The 17,247-nt window shown below is 38.7% G+C and overlaps 2 protein-coding genes across 2 annotated transcripts in view; one reads left to right on the top strand and one right to left on the bottom strand.

Moving 5' to 3' along the window:
- enah (ENAH actin regulator) overlaps positions 1-13,435 on the bottom strand; it is an 81,428-nt gene extending 67,993 nt beyond the window's left edge. Inside the window, exon 1 of the mRNA XM_087805219.1 lies at positions 13,026-13,435. Within this exon, the coding sequence (XP_087661345.1) occupies positions 13,026-13,030 (5 nt within the window). The 5' untranslated portion in view covers positions 13,031-13,435. The remainder of the gene's footprint in view (positions 1-13,025) is intronic.
- A 1,476-nt stretch (positions 13,436-14,911) lies between these two features.
- On the top strand, positions 14,912-16,163 carry srp9 (signal recognition particle 9). The gene is made up of 3 exons (XM_087805775.1): positions 14,912-15,073; positions 15,196-15,264; positions 15,550-16,163. Exons 1-3 carry the CDS (start codon positions 15,002-15,004, stop codon positions 15,667-15,669), a joined length of 261 nt encoding a protein of 86 aa, XP_087661901.1. The 5' UTR covers positions 14,912-15,001; the 3' UTR covers positions 15,670-16,163.
- The last annotated feature ends 1,084 nt before the right edge of the window (positions 16,164-17,247 follow it).

Raw genomic sequence — 17,247 nt, 5'->3', positions numbered from 1 at the left:
AAAAGACAGACGTAATAGTGGGAGTTCAAAGCAGCATTAGCAACATTAAGCTACATAAAAACAAAAATGCAAAAATATCTGATTGTTCTACATGAGAAGCAAGTTGATGAACAACTTCAAGTTAACCTATCCATGCTATGAATTGCACTCTGGAACATTTTAAACCCCAACAACAGCTTGAGCGAGTCAAATAATGATTGAAGTGCGTCTTAAATAGATGTTGGACTCTATTGTATTTATCAGTATGCGTTCTCTTTTCATTTAAATATTTACATCAGAAAATGCACTTAAGGTATCAGTACTAATATGTGCCTTATAACCAGGTGTATCTCCTGTGTATTGTCGAATTGACATAAAGTACCACAAAGTTCTGCCTGGATACTGCAGGAAGAACCTTTGGATCAATCCAAGTCACAGTGTAGCAGTCAGCAGCCATCTTAACAAATGCTGGCTTTCAAACATATATTCTTATCTGCCTTGTTAAATTTGACATCATTGAGTGAAACAGGTGGTTGTCCATCTGTCCTCTTACTACCATCACAGCTGTTAAACCCCCCCCCAGTCTTCACTAACTGTTGTTGTTTCTCAGTTAAAGGGTCAAACATCAGCGAGTGACTCAACCTTTCCCTTCTTTTTTGATAATTTATTTTAGCCAGATCTTGACTAACTTTAGACAAATAAGAGTTCCGGTTTAGTTCTTAAAACAATGTGTTGTTCGTGGGCGACAGGGTAGCGTGTTATTTTGGAGCCGACGACATTCTGAACAACAGAAAAATCAACTCAACACTAACTGCAAAAGTGAATGTTTGTGTGACACACAGCGGGACAAATGAACAAACACTGTTGCACTGTCACTGTTGCTCATGCTTTCTTTCTGAAGCTACAAATAAAGATGAGTTTGAGTCTGCTTTAGTCAACTTCAGATGAACACTTTGCTCTGGTTTCTCCTTTATGTACGATTCTAAGCTTCTGCCTCCACTTAATTGACATTTGTGGTTATTTGATATAAAATGGGGATTTCCGCTTCCTGGTTAGTATTCGCTCTGTAGCCTTAAAAAATAAACATGTGGAAACGACTTCCCGGATGAGTTTTTAGCTCTACAGTATCTTTTCTCCCCGATCTGAAGCTCTTTTTCAATTCCAAGATACAAAAACAAGAGAAATATATATTTTGAAATAGATATAATGATGAAAAATATGATGACACAAAAGCTTATGACTGATTGATTAAAAGAAGATTGATAATAACAACAACAACGAGCTACAAGGTATATTTATTTAAATAACATTCAAATTCATTTGTTTTAATATAATTTTTTAAAAGGGGAAGAATGTTCAAGATAATGATCATTTTAAGTCAGTTAAACTGTTTTTTTTTCACTGCAAAGATGCAAACCTAAAATGCTTCAACATTTATAAGGTAAATACATTATTTAATAAATGCTGGTGGAGATTAAAGCAAAGTGGTCCTTCTCTCATAAAGTAGTCCTGCAGCACTTTCTATTTTGAGGGTCTCAATGGTCTTTATTAACAAATGATAACAAATTATTCACTGATACAAATGATGTGAAAAGACATCATTTTATTATTATTATAATCTTAAACATATGTCATACTTTCCAGAGTAATCCCATCAACAAATCCACCTCATTTTTTTAATCCAGACCGTGATGTTTATTGTGTTATTCAACACAGCACGACCAGTGACATCGTCTCGTTTGATTTTCACCACCAATCCCTCGGCTCTGCCGACAGCCGCTCGGCTTTATTTTGATAGGACGGTTACAGACTGCCACTTGAGCTCCATCCAGTTATTACTTCCAATGACATCTGTTGCCCGCGGTGACGAGGCGCATAATACAACAGACGAAATGTGATACACACTCGCGCTCGGCACTGCTGGAGAAGCTGAAACTGCATTTGACTAATTGGGGTCATTTCATTACTTGCAGAGCAAATAATGAAAATAAAACAACAAGTCAAACCACCATCATGGTGAGACTCAAAGCAGCCTGGTGAAAAAAACATGCCGTCGGAATCTAAGCCAACATTAATAGCTGCCTCACTTATTAACTTGTCCAACTTGTTAGGTTTGACAGAGAGAATACAGATCACTTGTCAGGTTTATGACACTTTAAGTGGACTCAGAATAAAGACCTTGTCAAGGGACGTTGGTACAGAGCCAGAACGGAGGCTGTATTATTGGATTAAAAGGGTATAACACATGTAGATACATTTAATTCCCTTTTATTTTCTGGTGTTTGCTTTCTTTTAAAGCACAAACTGCTTTAATGCTGATACAGATTTTAAAGGCAAGTAAGTAGTATTTATAAAGCGCTTTTCTAGACCAGGGTCACAAAGCACTTAAACAATCAAAAAATACCCAATAAAATAAATACCCAAAAGGTCAAGACAACCCCTGGACGAACACAAGAGTCTCAGAAAATCAAGGAAAAGTCTGCACGAATAAAAATGTCTTGAGATGTTTCTTGAAGGAGTCAATAGATCCATCAAGCGAGAGAGAGAGAGAGAGAGAGAGAGAGAGAGGAAGATTGTTCCAAAGCTTATGTTCTATTTTCTGTCTGGTTTGGGTGTTTTTGGGTTAACATTAAGGGATGAGTTTGAAAAAAAAGAGAAAAACTTAATTCAAACAGCATTATAATGGGATTTTTAAATTATTTATTCTTATATACAAATAACGTATTTAAATAAATATGTTGCTGTTTTGGCTTCAGAGTCTCTGGTCAACAAACTGTGTTTGGTGTTCGTGTTAAGATGGCGTGACATGCGAGTTCATGAACACACGCACCTGATGCTAGTCTTAGACGGCCTGGACGGACCACCCTTTTTTATTAGCTCAGACACGCATCGAAGATCTCTTAGGAAGAGCATTCCAGACAGCTCTCAGTGAGGTCCATCAGGTCCAACTTAGATCTTAATCTCCACAGAAAACATTAGTCAGATTACACAAGATTACAGCTTTCTCAATTTGGAGCACAAACTGATTTGACCCAAAAGAACCCATTGATCAACAAATCAAGCTAACATCATCCAAATCTAAAAAATTAAAATGAAAAATCTAATTCAGATTTCTGAAATATGACTGTTAGACTAAAGTGACGACTTCCACGACAAGAGAATATTTCAGCTCCTGTCCTGGTCCTTAAACAACAGCGACTTCCTGCTGTGTGATCTGGGGCTCTGCAGTGGTAAGCTGTTGGTTTATCGTGTAGGAAATCAGGAGCGGGGTTAACTTGATAGTCAGGAGGGATTAGAGGGTCGAGACCCAGACTAGGTTTGACCACAGCTAGGACAGGAGACGCTTTCTTCTGGACCGCCTGAAGGTGCATTCGAGTTCAGAACAAACAAACAAACTGCTTAATATTATTTTTAGACTTGGAGCTGTAGGGTTGACTTTCAGTGCAACTTTTCTAGAAGTAAAACCGAAATGTTCATTTATATCTATAAACTTTTTTGAGGCACATTTCAAAAAATTGAAAGAGCTCAAATAGAAAGAGGTTATAAAGTTCAACAACACATCATATTCAAGTTATCGCCAAAAGCTGAAACGACAAAAATATTTTCTATATATATATATAAATATTTTTTAATATTACAATGTTTCGTTACTGCAAGAATTTGATCAACAAATGAATAGTAGGAACCAAATGTATCTAAAAGCTTTTTGACACTAGAATAATGCGGTAACAGATTGTTTGTATTTAATAATAATAGATCGTATAAAGTTTCTTTATTCATATTTTATAAGTCGTAATACTGAATGTAGTACAATATTGAGTCAAACACATAATATCTAAATAATCGCAATCTTTTTTTTAACCCATATCGCCATACCTTGTGCCAGCCTACCGATTATTAGTGCAACTATTGGAACTTAATCTTCAACCAACTGTCCTTTTTAAGACACTTTCACGGGTCATGACCCTTTATTCTATTAATGCTATAAATGTATTCCCACGTCGATGCAGGTTTGTTGGCGCAGGGGTCGTCAGAAGACGGTATTACTGATCAGCATTAGTGGACATGAAGAGACGGGAAGAGACAGATCTGCCGTGAGCTGGCCACCGAAGAAATACTCATGAATAATTCAGGCGAGCATCCGCACACAGACGCCGCCGTGCGTTTCAATTTGACAACTAGAAAATTGTTTCCCACACAGCCGTCCATTGGAACCGAAGTTGAGTCACAATCACTTGTTGAACGTATGACTTAAATGCTGATAAACCTTTGTTTCAAATTTAACTTCTTAGGGGATTACTTAAGTAAAAACAGTCAACTTTAGATTAAGCTATGACCATGAGCTTCAAAATAGTTACATGTATTATTCATCTTTTTTAAACATTCCCTTACCATTTAAAAACAAAATCCAGTTGAAGAACTTCAAAGATTGTAAGCAATGAATTTAACATGAGTTCTGGTGTAGAAACTATGAAGAGAGTGAATGACCAGCTGTGTTTGAAGGGCACGACGATAAGTTGGAGAGAAAAATGATTTATCGTTGTGAGGATATAGTTGAGATATACAGTTACTCCATTGCACCATGGCCCGGTGTCAAGTTCTAGCAGAGGACACACAGTCCTCTCCGGCGGGTCAGTGTCCATCCCCCTCGGTCCGCTCCGATGAGTACACCTGACCGCAGGGACCGGCCGTCACATGATCCCACTGCAACGTTATTGTTTGGGGGGGGAAAGAAAAGTCTTGTGCGGGCCCCGCTTCATTATAGGGGCCAAATGAGGCCTGACGCAGGAGAGCACGACCCATTTCCCAAAAAAAACTCCTTGGCCTTCCTGAAAACGCAACTCTTATCCCTGCCCTCGTCTCATTCATGAACCGGTGAGGCCGCCACGGCTCAACAAAAGAGTGTCGATGAGGCAACCTTGTTGCCGTTGCCAGGACGACGGCCTCTGATGACAGAAGTATTCACGAGAGACTGGGGGCAAGTGAGATTATGTTCGCCCCAAGTTTGAACTCATTGGCAAACTTGTTTACATCGGTCATTTGTGACATAGTTAAATACCATTTCACTAATTTAGCGTTAAAAACAACTGATCCTCTAATGTCATTGAATTGCTCATGTGCTGACAAAGATGGGAGTTAAATCAGATGCAAGTCCTGACTGCTTTTTGCAGTTCAGGGTGTTCGGGTGCTGAAAAAAAGCATCAATGTGGCTCCAGAATCTGTTATGGTTGCCCAACATCCTCCCTAAAAGGAAGCTAATCGAGGTATTAAACATAAATGGTCGGGTTTACCAGATCCCATTGTTCTTAAGGACATAAGAAGGCTCTTAAGAAGGGTTCAAATAAGAAGAAGCGCCAAGATATGGGCGTTTCTCAGACACGGTCATAACTACCCTCTTAGGAGAACCTTAAGATCGAGCAAAGGATGCTTCGAAAAGAAAGTCTTCGTTGGTTTTGGCGATGCCTTTGTAAACAGTGGAGCCTCTTGTTTCCTTGATACTGTAAAATACCACAGGTTTACTGATGTTTTTATCTGTAGTTGTTAGACAGCCCATACATGTCGTATCTTGGTTAATTGTGAAAACCGTTAAGTGAGTGTGTTTCGTTAATTTATTATATTATCCCTACAGCCTTGAATTCATCGTTTGCATATGAAGATTATATTGAGGCGTTTTTCATGACCTCGTAAACATATGTTGATTTATTGCAGTGCGTGAATAAACAAGGGTGAGTTTAATGTCGTTTCACAGATTAATTAGACTCACAAATGTAGTTTGATGTTTAACAGTTCATTCATAGTACTACTATATGCGGATGTGTGTGGGAAAACTTAAACATGCAATTCAAAAACCCGGTCAATGACAGTAGAAACATCATCTTAATATTAGCTTTTTCCTTTAGGCAAGTTCCTGTTTAACAACACAACACTACCATTGTAATCTCCTGTGACTCTATTGTTTTTGGGAGCCAGATGTCTAAGTGTTTTGTTTTTGTTCTCTTGTTAAAAAACCCAACACAATACTTGTAAAGTTGACAATGTTTCATCACAACATGCTTTTTGGGTCTCATGCCCTTTTGGTGTTATTTTGGGGCTGAAGTGTGTATTTGATGGAGTGTGTGAGTGGCTCTGCCTGGTAAGTGCAGGAGCATAGAGAATGTGTGCTTGTGAAAAATCCATCCATCATGGCTGTATGAATGTTTGTATTTATTAAAAAATATATAATAAAACATTTTTTCTTTTAATTATAATGACACTGAAATGTTTTTTTTCTTTTTGGTCTAAAACCAGCAATATAGACAGTTTGATATCCATACTTAAGGCATCCCATGTTTCCTACTGGGAACTATGGCCTCCGACTTAAAAGATGCTTCACACTTAAACACAAACTGAAACAAGAGCCCAGTTTTGTGGTAGATGAAGCAGAAAGAATGACGTCCTTTTCTAAAGTCAACCTCAAACCCGGAGGTTGAGTTGGGGGCAGCAGCCAGAGCAAAAAGAGTAAAAAGTCAAAGTAAATTGGCACTTTAGGGTATTATATTCTATTGGTCATGACCTAAAACTTGTGATGATCAGTCAACGTTCGGACATAATTTCCCAAAGGGATCAGAGACGAGGTGTTATTGGTACAAATGGCATTCCTTACTGTGACGTACAGTACACGATCAAGTCTCCTATTTAAACATATTGTTTTTGCATCTTTTAAGTTAAACACTCAGGAATCATTTAACTAGTTTGTAAATAACTGTTTATTTTCTGATCCAGAGATTCCTTCTTCGTTAAACACGAACTTTCATAGCCAAACAAGAGAACTACAACATGATTCGGAAAAACAGATGTTTGAAGAAGAGCAGCGTGTTTTTTGTGTTGTACAACAAAGGATTTGGATTCTATCGAGTATACATGTGGAAAATAGTTTTATTGGCAACATAGAACGCAGTGGAATTCCTCTCTGTGCTTTGATGGAAGTTGTTTTGTCTGGTAATAGTCCACATTACAGCGGGCGGCTTCTTGGAAGAGTCTATAAAGCTGCTCTCAGACTGAGGAACAGCTGTTCATTTATTTCTTGCATATACAGCAAGAAGTCTGTGGAATATTTGTGACAACCAGGGACGCATTATCAGTTCAATTAACAAGAAGTCATTTTGTTTTTAATGATTTAACAATATAGTGGTGCAGTTTCAGTTGTCTCTCCACTACAAATGGTATCAGGAGGAGGATAAAAACACAGGGAATCCCAACCAGGCAGCTTTTTACAGCTTGGTGTATTGAAGAAATGGTAGATTGTTTTAGTTCAATAAAGATCTACAGTATCTTCTGCAAATACCCATAAACACAACTCCACCATGACGCATATCATAGAAATATATTTTCCTCACCCACATGTCACACAGACAGACAAAGTTTGTTGTGATCTCCTGGATTAGAATTTCAAGTATAATTTATCCGATTGGTTGCATGTTCCATGACAACCCTTTTATTAAGCTTTACAATACCTTTAAATCAGGGAACATTTATGATTGACGATATGGTTTTCGTTTTGTGATATATTCAACCGATGAGAAAGAGTACCGTTGTAGGATGTTTTCAGTACATACCTAAACAACAAACTCATCCTCACCAGAATTTTTTATTGTTGAGGCGAGTGTTTTAAACCACTTTGTCGTACAGTCTTACGGTATTTTGTAAAGCATTTAACGCTCGAGATAATGTTCTGCATGAAATACAAGTAATGACGTTGAACTCAAAAGAAGGTCACAAAGGTAGTGAGTAATTATATAGAGGAGGTTTAAGGTTATGCTATGGCCTTGACAAGTAAGTCAGTAGAAACCTGACCTCCATTGAAAACAGTTGTGTTCACGGACCACTGGGTCTTTAGAGAATAGAGTATCGATGTCGACAGAACCAGCAGTTGTTACGAGCCTTGTTAAAACAACATGTTGCCTCTTGACAAACGTAGAAACCCGGCGTCGGGTCAGACCCTCGCGCTCTCTTCTACAGGTTGGCCAAAAAAGCGCTGAAACGGCATCAATAAACCCACAGAGGAAGTAAGGCGAGGGGGCAGGAGGGAGAAGTTGGCACACAAATGCACATTCATGAAGCGTCCCTGATAAAAGCTCCCACTAGCGAATCACACAGATGAGCGCACCGTGGGCATGCAGCTGATCGGAGAGCCAAACAACAGCCGACGCGACGAGTCGACAGACTGTGTCCGGATCACAGACGCGTGGCAAGAAGCTACACATGCCCACAGCTGGAGAGAACCTTCAACAGCTGCAGGAAGGTGCTGCCGTACGCTAGAGAATATGCCTTTTGTTTTTTTCAAGCTCACGATCTTTCCAGTATGATTCGACATGTAGAATGAAGGGACATTTCGCTGCAGCAGGGTCACATTGTGTTTTCCAGGTCGTAACACCTTGAATAAGGTCGACGGTGATGACTGCATCACGCCGCTGCGTCTTTCAAGTTCACAACATTCCAGCTCTTCGCAGCCCGTAACTGATGTCAGTCGCACGGCCTCGCCAAACCCACCGCACAGCCAGAAGGACCGCTCACAGGCTACACACACACACACACACACAACTCTGCTGTCAATCAAGCTTTCTACTCAGGATTCCTTTTGTTTAATATCTGAAAATCTCTGCTTCAAAGACAAATGCTCTGATGCTCTTCGGCGGTCTCTCGTACGGTAGCCAAATTATTTTCTTGTGAGTGACAAAATAAGTAGTTTTCGATAATGTGAATTGCCATATTTTGAGGCTAACACATTCTGTATCTAGAGGGGCCTGTCAAAATGATATGTCAATCAAATTAATTTGTCCCTCCAAAAAGCTGCAACGATCATCTACACCACCTTTAATAGATGCAGAAAAGAACACCAGGACATCTTATAAAGGACACCAGATTAAAGGGGCACCATTAATAAACGGTACTATTTTCACCGGATAATAAGGTAATTTTGGTTCTATTGCATGGCCGATGGCCTTATCTGATGGCTAAGATGCAGCATCGTAGTATTACTTCGCGAGACAACTGGCCACAAAGCCTCAAGTAAGACTAAGAATAAAGTGTGATCGGCAATAAAGTCAACAAGACTGAGATGACAAAGTGAGGGGGGGCAGCAGCTGCACATCGAAGCTTCCCCAAGGAGAATATGAGCGACATTGTCGTCACTTTCCGATTCTGTGTTTGTCTGCTTTTTACTCTTTTTATGTCACTTAAAATCAACAGGAGATCATTTTCATCACTGCAGGGATTATAAAAAAAATCCATCTGATGAATCACCATTCCTTCACCAAAAACTGTTTAAAAAAAACTATTACAATATCATAAACAAAGTTCACTTTGTGAGGATTAACAGCTGATCACAGCTGCTTCAAAATAAGGTTTATATTTAGAAGGTTGTAAAAGAGGATGCACAATTTAGTCATTCATAAAACACCTTGTTGAGCACTACACAAAAGCAACACCAATGACAACTTACGGAGCGAAACTAACATCTTCCATCATCTCATCCGTCAATGTCCCCTTACGCTTTATTTCCAGTCAAAGGTCGATTCTTTTTGGCGACCAGGTCCTAAACCTTTTAACACTTTGAGACATGATTGGCTGCTGTCATGTAGCCTTGAACGCACTCGGGCCCTCGGTGCCCTTGTCAAGGTTCATTACGGCAACACTTCACATTCCCGTCACCGTGACGATGCCACTTATCTAACGACTCCCGAGATAAGCTGACATCGGCTGTACGTGCGGCTTGACGCGACACAGCGCCGTTTAACTGACCACTCATGCGTTCCCGGTTGACCTCATCGTTTCGGAATGCACCTCGGACACGCGTCTTTGACGGGAAGAACGCCTGCTCGAGTGTTTCCACCTGTGTGACGGCCATGATCGGAAGAGGTCACGGCGTCCGGTCTGACGACTCAATTCCACCTTTGACTTCGGTTCAAGGGCCGATCACATTAAATCACTATTGCGTCACTCTTATGACTGTGTGTTGCCCTGAAAAGTTATTAAGAAAAGTTGCCCTAAAATCATGCGTTAACAAAAAGAATATATATGCTAGTCATGTTAAGCTAAAGTCCATTTGCCTCCGCGTAGCCATTAGCTCAATTTTATTAGAAGATGTGCGGTAATCTCACCGGTAGCAGAACAAGTTAACCAGTTGTGGCTGCCACTCTCACTTACACACACACACACCTGCTCTACCCCCAACATGCACACACACATGTCATCACCTCCCTACTGAAAACATGTTCCCGTCTTCTCCACCAATAACACGCAAAAATATCTTTCATTTCCGCCGACGTCAACAGTTCTGTGATGTTTGAAGTCTGGCTTCGAGATACACAACGTCAGATAAGGTTCAACACGAGTATAGAGTCTTGTCGGACAAGCGATATGATGGGAGGGGTGAGATGAAAGCAGACGTGTGGGATATGAACATATCGTGAGGCCGTTTTGAAACAACCTCTATGATTGTTGACCACAGTTCGGCTGACGGAGACGCGGGCAGATGGTTTCAATTATGAGCTTCGCTGAAGAGGCCGTCCGGCCACACTCGTGTGTTCGTACACCAGGTTAGATCATCTATTTAGGACTTCTTTAGTCGTCCAAGTGTTGAAGGCAGTTATAAATTAAAAGGTGAAGCATCTTCAATGCTGGACAGTCAGTCAGTTTAATCAGTTTTAAAACAGAAAACTTGAGTTGATCATTCACAGATTGGACAACAAGAATTGTATTTTGTTGCTCTATTCAGGAAACCCTAAACTAAAAGACAGACTTAGAATTAGAAATGTATACAGAACTCAATACAACATATGCTCCAACTACAGCAACAACGTTGTGGAGGCTACAGAGATTTACAATTGTGAAACTCATATAGAATGTGTATGTACTCCCCTTGCGAGTTTACTCGAGGCACTTTGATTTCCTTCCATAGTTTACGATGCACAATTTTACAAATGATGTCGACAGTGTTTCACTTGCAGTATACTGAATACTTGGCACTCGTTCAGATTAACATGCATGAAAGTAGCTCCGATGTGACCATTGCTAGATCCGATCCTATGACCGGATACATTTAAAAACCATTTTAAACAGACGATCAAGCTTGGTATGAAGAAACTGATCTTGATTTCAGTAACCAATAACTTCATTATAATTAGTTTCTTGTAATCAGAAATCTAAAGAAAATGTAATTTTCTTAGATTGACACACATATGGGTTGAGATTGAAAAGATATTAGATGCCATTTAAAGTGGGCACAAAAAATAAAACACATATTGGCTTGAATTGTTATTATAATAAGAATTTAAACTCCACAAAAAAAAACCACAAAACAGTCGAATGCATTTTGACATCTTGGTGATCATAGTCAAGCTTTGTGGTTCAACAGACTGCATTTCTAGAAAGCAGAGATTAGAGCCGTCAACACTAGTTCTGGACACTTTAAAGATCCGAAAAGGCAATGGAGACGATAAGGGGGTCGATGGTAGAGCTGATGCATATTTGTGATGCAAGGAGGAAAAGATTGGGTCTTGCAAGATGAGATGAAGTCGTTGGTGAACCACACAGAGAGTCTGGCTGAAATTAGTATCAAATAACTGCAAAGGATTACTATAATGTATTCGGTTTAGAATCTAATTTCCTTTTCAAGAAATCTTAATGTTTTACTTTACACAAGCTGACAAACTTCAAAGTATTTAGTAAGTAACTACATTTTCCAGCTACCATTTCTTACTTTAGAACACATCAATTAAAGCGTCGAGGATTTGTACGATGATGCTCTTATACTTGTAACAATTTCAAATGTTGGAACTCATAGCATTGAATAGGACACACTTTGTGTGTCAAACTGAAGGACTGGGGACCAAACCTGGCAAGAGATATTTATATTTGGCTCAAAATGAAATTCAATACTAATTTTAGCCACACTTAAAATAGTGACAATGTGACACTCCAGTTTATATTAGTAATACATGTCAGGAGTTGATCTGAATACTTACCAAAACTGACAGAATTTGAGATCATATGGGAAAGTATTTGCATTAAAACAAAGTTGTCTTTTGAGTTTTGAGGCATAGATAGTGATGAATACCAGCAAAGCCTTGCAAAAAAATGGAATATTACCTGGAAAAAATAAATAACTAAAGTGCAAATCGCATTGTGTTCAAGATGTTGCCCCTTGCGTGCCTATCCTTGACTGTATGACTGGTTTTAAACAATCTTGTATAAAGAAAACTCATGGCACCAGCTGAGCTTGAAGCGACACAGGTAGAGGATTTTTTAAAGTTGTAAAAGTAAAACAAAAGAGGATCCAGGTGTCAACACTAGAGCTGTGCCAACAAACCTTCCAATAATATCACTTAACCTCAAGAGAAGAATCCAGAGACAGAGAATGGTAAGATAAAATTCATACATGATGCTTGAGAAGTGTCACTGTAATCTGTACTGCAGATAGAGATGGCATGCACTGAGGTCAATGCTAATAGAAGATAGCAATAAGTTTGACAAGCAAGTCCAGACCCAGCATTGTATGGATACTAGGACCACAAGTTAACCCACATGGGCATTACAACTCTAAGGTGTCATCTGCATAGAGAAAATCATGTTATTGCAATGCTTTGTGAAGAGAAGCTGTTTTTTGTTTGGAACATATAGTTATTATTAGTATACTCAAGAATGAAAAAAAACAAGCTGGGATCAAATGTAGTGTTAGGTTGATAGTTGTATGAAACATCAGCTGTAAATGTGTCATCTAAAGAGGCAGAAGTATGACCAAAGAACATGTCAGCCCATCTCCTGAGAGGAAGATAATCCGTTGTATGTGGGAGTGGGAGCAGAAACAAAACCTTTTCCAAACACACATTGTTCGTAAACGCAACACAAAAAAATGTGTTTTTTGCATGTTTTACGCTTGTTTTTTTTTTTAAACATGTGACGTTGTCGGCTCTTTATCTTCCAACCTTCACCTCCGCTCCTCTTCTCACTTTCATCATTTTTCGCCCACTCAGTTCCATCTTTAAATACTCGCACAAGCTCCTTACCTCATGGTGAAAGTGCTCAGATGTCACCCACGAAGCCCCCTTCGGACACCGACGACGAAAAAGAGTTTGTCCGCTAGTTTTCACGCAAAAGTTCAGTCCACGAGCGAGCGGATGAATGAACGTGTCGAGGTGTGTTCACAGGCGCTGGACTATCCGGTTAAAAGTAGAAAAAGAAGAAAAGAAAAAAAAAGAAATTTGGGGGGGATACAACCACGGCCGCGTCCTACATGTTCTGGGGATCCGCAGCTCGGCTGCTGGCAGTGAGTCACTGAGAGAGGAAAGTGGAAAAACCGCAACGTTTCTCGGCGTTTTCTGACGCAGCAGGGTCGCTGTGATGCGGCGCAGTGGCGCTCAGTCACCGGTCTGCCGCGGCAACACGTGCTGCCTTCACGGACACTCGGGAATCTTCCTTTTACAACAGCTTCATATGGATGGCCTTTAAAAAAAATGAATTAATAGAATGTTTGATGGTTTTTTAATTAAATCCATTTTTTTTTGGAAATTATAGTCCTTCCTTCTATCATGGACACGTCCTTAAGATATTCCCTATTGTGGTAGTATGACCAAAGGGGAGGAGGTCCTGGGGTAGACACAGGATACACTGGAAAGAGTATTCCTCTTGGTCCACCCAACAACTACTCAGTACTTTCGGCAGTACTTAGTATACAGAAAAGTGAAATTCTGTTTGGATATAGAAATATAACAACCTGACCTAGAGCAGGAAACAGTTCAGGCTTTTCCTTGATTTTCTGGAAGTCCTGTTGTGTTATCAGTTTTATCTTGACCTTTAAAGTATATACTTTATTGAATATTGTTTTAATTGTTTAAGCGCTTTGTGACCCTGGTCTGGAAAAGCGCTATACAAATAAAATTACTTACTTACTTACTTACAGATGCACAAAATATTATTTTCTTGTTACACAATTGCCAATTTAAAACACTATTTACACATTCTTAATGATAAACGTGGCTCAGATCTAACTAGATGTGGGTATGATTTTTTTCCATGGCATTTAGAAGCTGCATTTTAATTTGGGGATGTTGTACAGTCTGGTTTACCTGAAAACTAAACTGATCAGTTTGTTGCATCTGATGTTATGTTACACAGTAAATACAAGTATTTATAATTTCCATTAAAACAATTATTTACGTCGTTGTATTTAAGCTTTTGTATTGCACGACATCCTGGATCACAGAGAACTGTTTGCAAACATGCTCTAGAGACGTTTGTCATCAACTGTTTAGTAGAATTTCAACTTTTGTTTTTTTCGGTGCCAGAAAAAAAGTTTGTACGTTCTCTTGTTTCATTCTTTAATTCTGTACTTCCATTACAAAAAAAATGTTTTTACACTGGCAATAAAAGTTTATGTCCAGGTATCACTACTTTAGAACGCGAATGACGTTAATGTTTTTTCAAAAGTATAGAGTTGGCTTCCCCTGGTGGCCACTTGGTGTATGACCACACCAATTATGTACCTATGAGATTTAGTTTAAACGGATTCTGACGTGCCCTATTTTTCTCTCTGTAGTTTTTTTTCAAGTAAAAGTATTTCTTTAAAAAAAATAATCTCACGTAACAATTTTTTTCTTTTAGAAAATTTTTGAAGACACCGGAGGTCTCGTCGATTACTTCCGGTCCGTTTGCGACGATTGCGATAAGATAAATACTTACTTACTTCATACACAATTGCAACAAATAAAAACATGTATGAATATAAATGATTAGAAATTATCAAAATTGAAATGTCACGTGCCAACTGATGAACCGGTAAAATGATTAAATACATTTAAGTTTCTCGTCTCATGACGTTGACTTTTATTTTGGAACGTTCCCGGAACCTATTATTACGTCACTTCCTTCTTTGCTCTGATTGGTTGCGTTCACGTTGCTGCTGATGTGTTACTCCGAACTGTGTTCTTGCTCGACACATTTCAAGACATTTCTTTTCTAAGCTCGTCGACTTTATTATCCGACAATGCCTCGCTTTCAAACGTGGGAGGAGTTCGCCCGGGCAGCAGAAAAACTATATCTTAAAGACCCGATGAAGGTAAAACCGAGACACATTGTCAGTTAAGAAGAAGCTAGTATGCTAACTGGCTAGCATTGTAGCTCGTCAGCGAATACAACTGCTGGACTGTATTTTTAGTTCTGCTCTGGATCTCTTTACAGGTTCGAGTGGTTCTTAAATACAGACATTGTGATGGAAACCTTTGTATTAAAGTCACGGACAACGCTATGGTGAGTAATCGAAAGAATCATACAACCATCTGGTTGTTTAAGTGTGTATCGATACTTTCAAACTAAAATGGAATTATTGATGAATAATCATTCTAGTCAATAGTGGTGTCGAATTGTCAGTTAGACAAAATGAAAACTGTACATTATTTAAATGACAATAGTATACAGTGATCAATGAAAATTTCTAAAAAATCTGGCAAATCAGCCAAAGTACATGTTGTCGCGTGAAAATGTGCTTTATTTTGTATTTTATTTGTAAGCTAACTTCCTGTTTACTCTCCCCAGTGTTTGCAGTACAAGACAGACCAGGCCCAGGATGTGAAGAAGATAGAGAAGCTGCATGGAAAACTAATGAGGCTCATGGTGTCCAAGGAAACGCACAGCAGTGCGATGGAGACGGACTAAAGCCTGATGGGAAACTGACCCTCTAGAGCAGGACTGAGTTCACTGAGGACAGCAAGTGATCATATAAGGCTGGAAATTGTGGACCCCGTATGCTCCTTCAGAGATGGAATTCTACATACTGTATATATATATTATGTTTTCAGAATTTCATTTTTTTTTCTCAAGTTTTTTGAGTGACATATCTTCATCTGGCTTTTGAACGTAAGAATTTTTAGATTTCCAACTAAATGACGAATGAAGTATAGTCCGACGCATGGAGATCCTAAAAGAGGTCCCTGCCTCCATTGGTATTTTTAAGGTGGTCTCAATTACTTATAATTTAAAGATTAGTTTTTTAAGAGGGTGCATGTAAGAGCTCAAGGCACCGTTTGTTTTTGTGCCAACAGGTAAAGAACAGTCCGAGACGGATGTTTTATGAAAGCCGTACCGTCTCAAAATGCCAAAAAATCTGTTGAAGTCTTTGTTACATATTCAATAAATGTTCATTTACCCACCCCTGTTTTGGAACAGAATGTTTGTTTAGTCATTTTATAATTATTTTATAATTACTGTATTACAAAAAACAATATTCTGTAGTTAATAATTCTGCAACTTTGGCACAAAAATCCAAAGATATACAGGGTGTCGGAAGAAAAATGTGATATTTCTCAGGCCATATAATATTGATATTGGCAATTCTTGTTAAAATAACGTCACTATTTTACGGAATTTATAGAAATATAAATGATTGATGTTTTATTTTTGTTTAGTCGTTCACTCCTAAAGAGAAGTACTTTTGCGTCTTGCCACATCCTTGAACGCAGTTACTGACGACTGAAGCCTTCAATGCAAAATTTAGAAAAAACTTAAACTGGAAAATGAAGTTGGATTTTAAAAAGGCTAAATTACATCAGAAGAGAAGGTTCATGAAAAACTTCAGTATTCCCAAAAACTCCATAAGGAGAACATTGGAAACCCAGGTTCCTCTGGGAGTGTATGGCTTAACATGAATACAGAATAGGAATAAAACAAAATCTTGAGCCGTTTCTATACATTCTGTGAAAATCTTCAGGTTATTTCACAAGAATTGCTGTTAAATTATTATCTTTGTTTTTGGACATCTCACAATCTCATTTTGTGATTCAAGTTGACGGTTAAGTTCGAGTAACAAATGGGTCATGAGTAGCGCTGTGTATTGTCAAGAATCTTGCAATATGATGCGTGTCACAATACAGGGGCAACAATACATTACAGTATATTGTGATACTGTAGAAACAAGGATATATTTATAGTATTGTTCAAGTACTTGACTCTGGTGTTGAAGAATCTACAGACCACATGACTCTTGACAAAGTCATAGCTGCTTTTATTTGTTTTGAATCCAAGATATGTCCAAACATCAGCTTTAGAAGCTGCTGGATTGGAAATTGTAACCTCTTGTCCTCAGTCATCGCAAGGATCTCGCAGGATATCAATGTTCATTAAGCTGCGCAGGATGTTACGATTGCTGCTATAGTTATTACATTTTACACACATTATTTAACTCTAAGCCATTAAAAACGATAGTAACACATAAAATATAATTCGCAAGCAAATTTA

Source organism: Callionymus lyra, chromosome 13, assembly GCF_982586985.1.
Source record: "Callionymus lyra chromosome 13, fCalLyr1.hap1.1, whole genome shotgun sequence".
Classification (NCBI taxonomy): domain Eukaryota; kingdom Metazoa; phylum Chordata; class Actinopteri; order Syngnathiformes; family Callionymidae; genus Callionymus; species Callionymus lyra.
The sequence above is the reverse complement of the archived record's forward strand: the minus strand, read 5'-3'. Positions and strand labels throughout refer to the sequence as shown.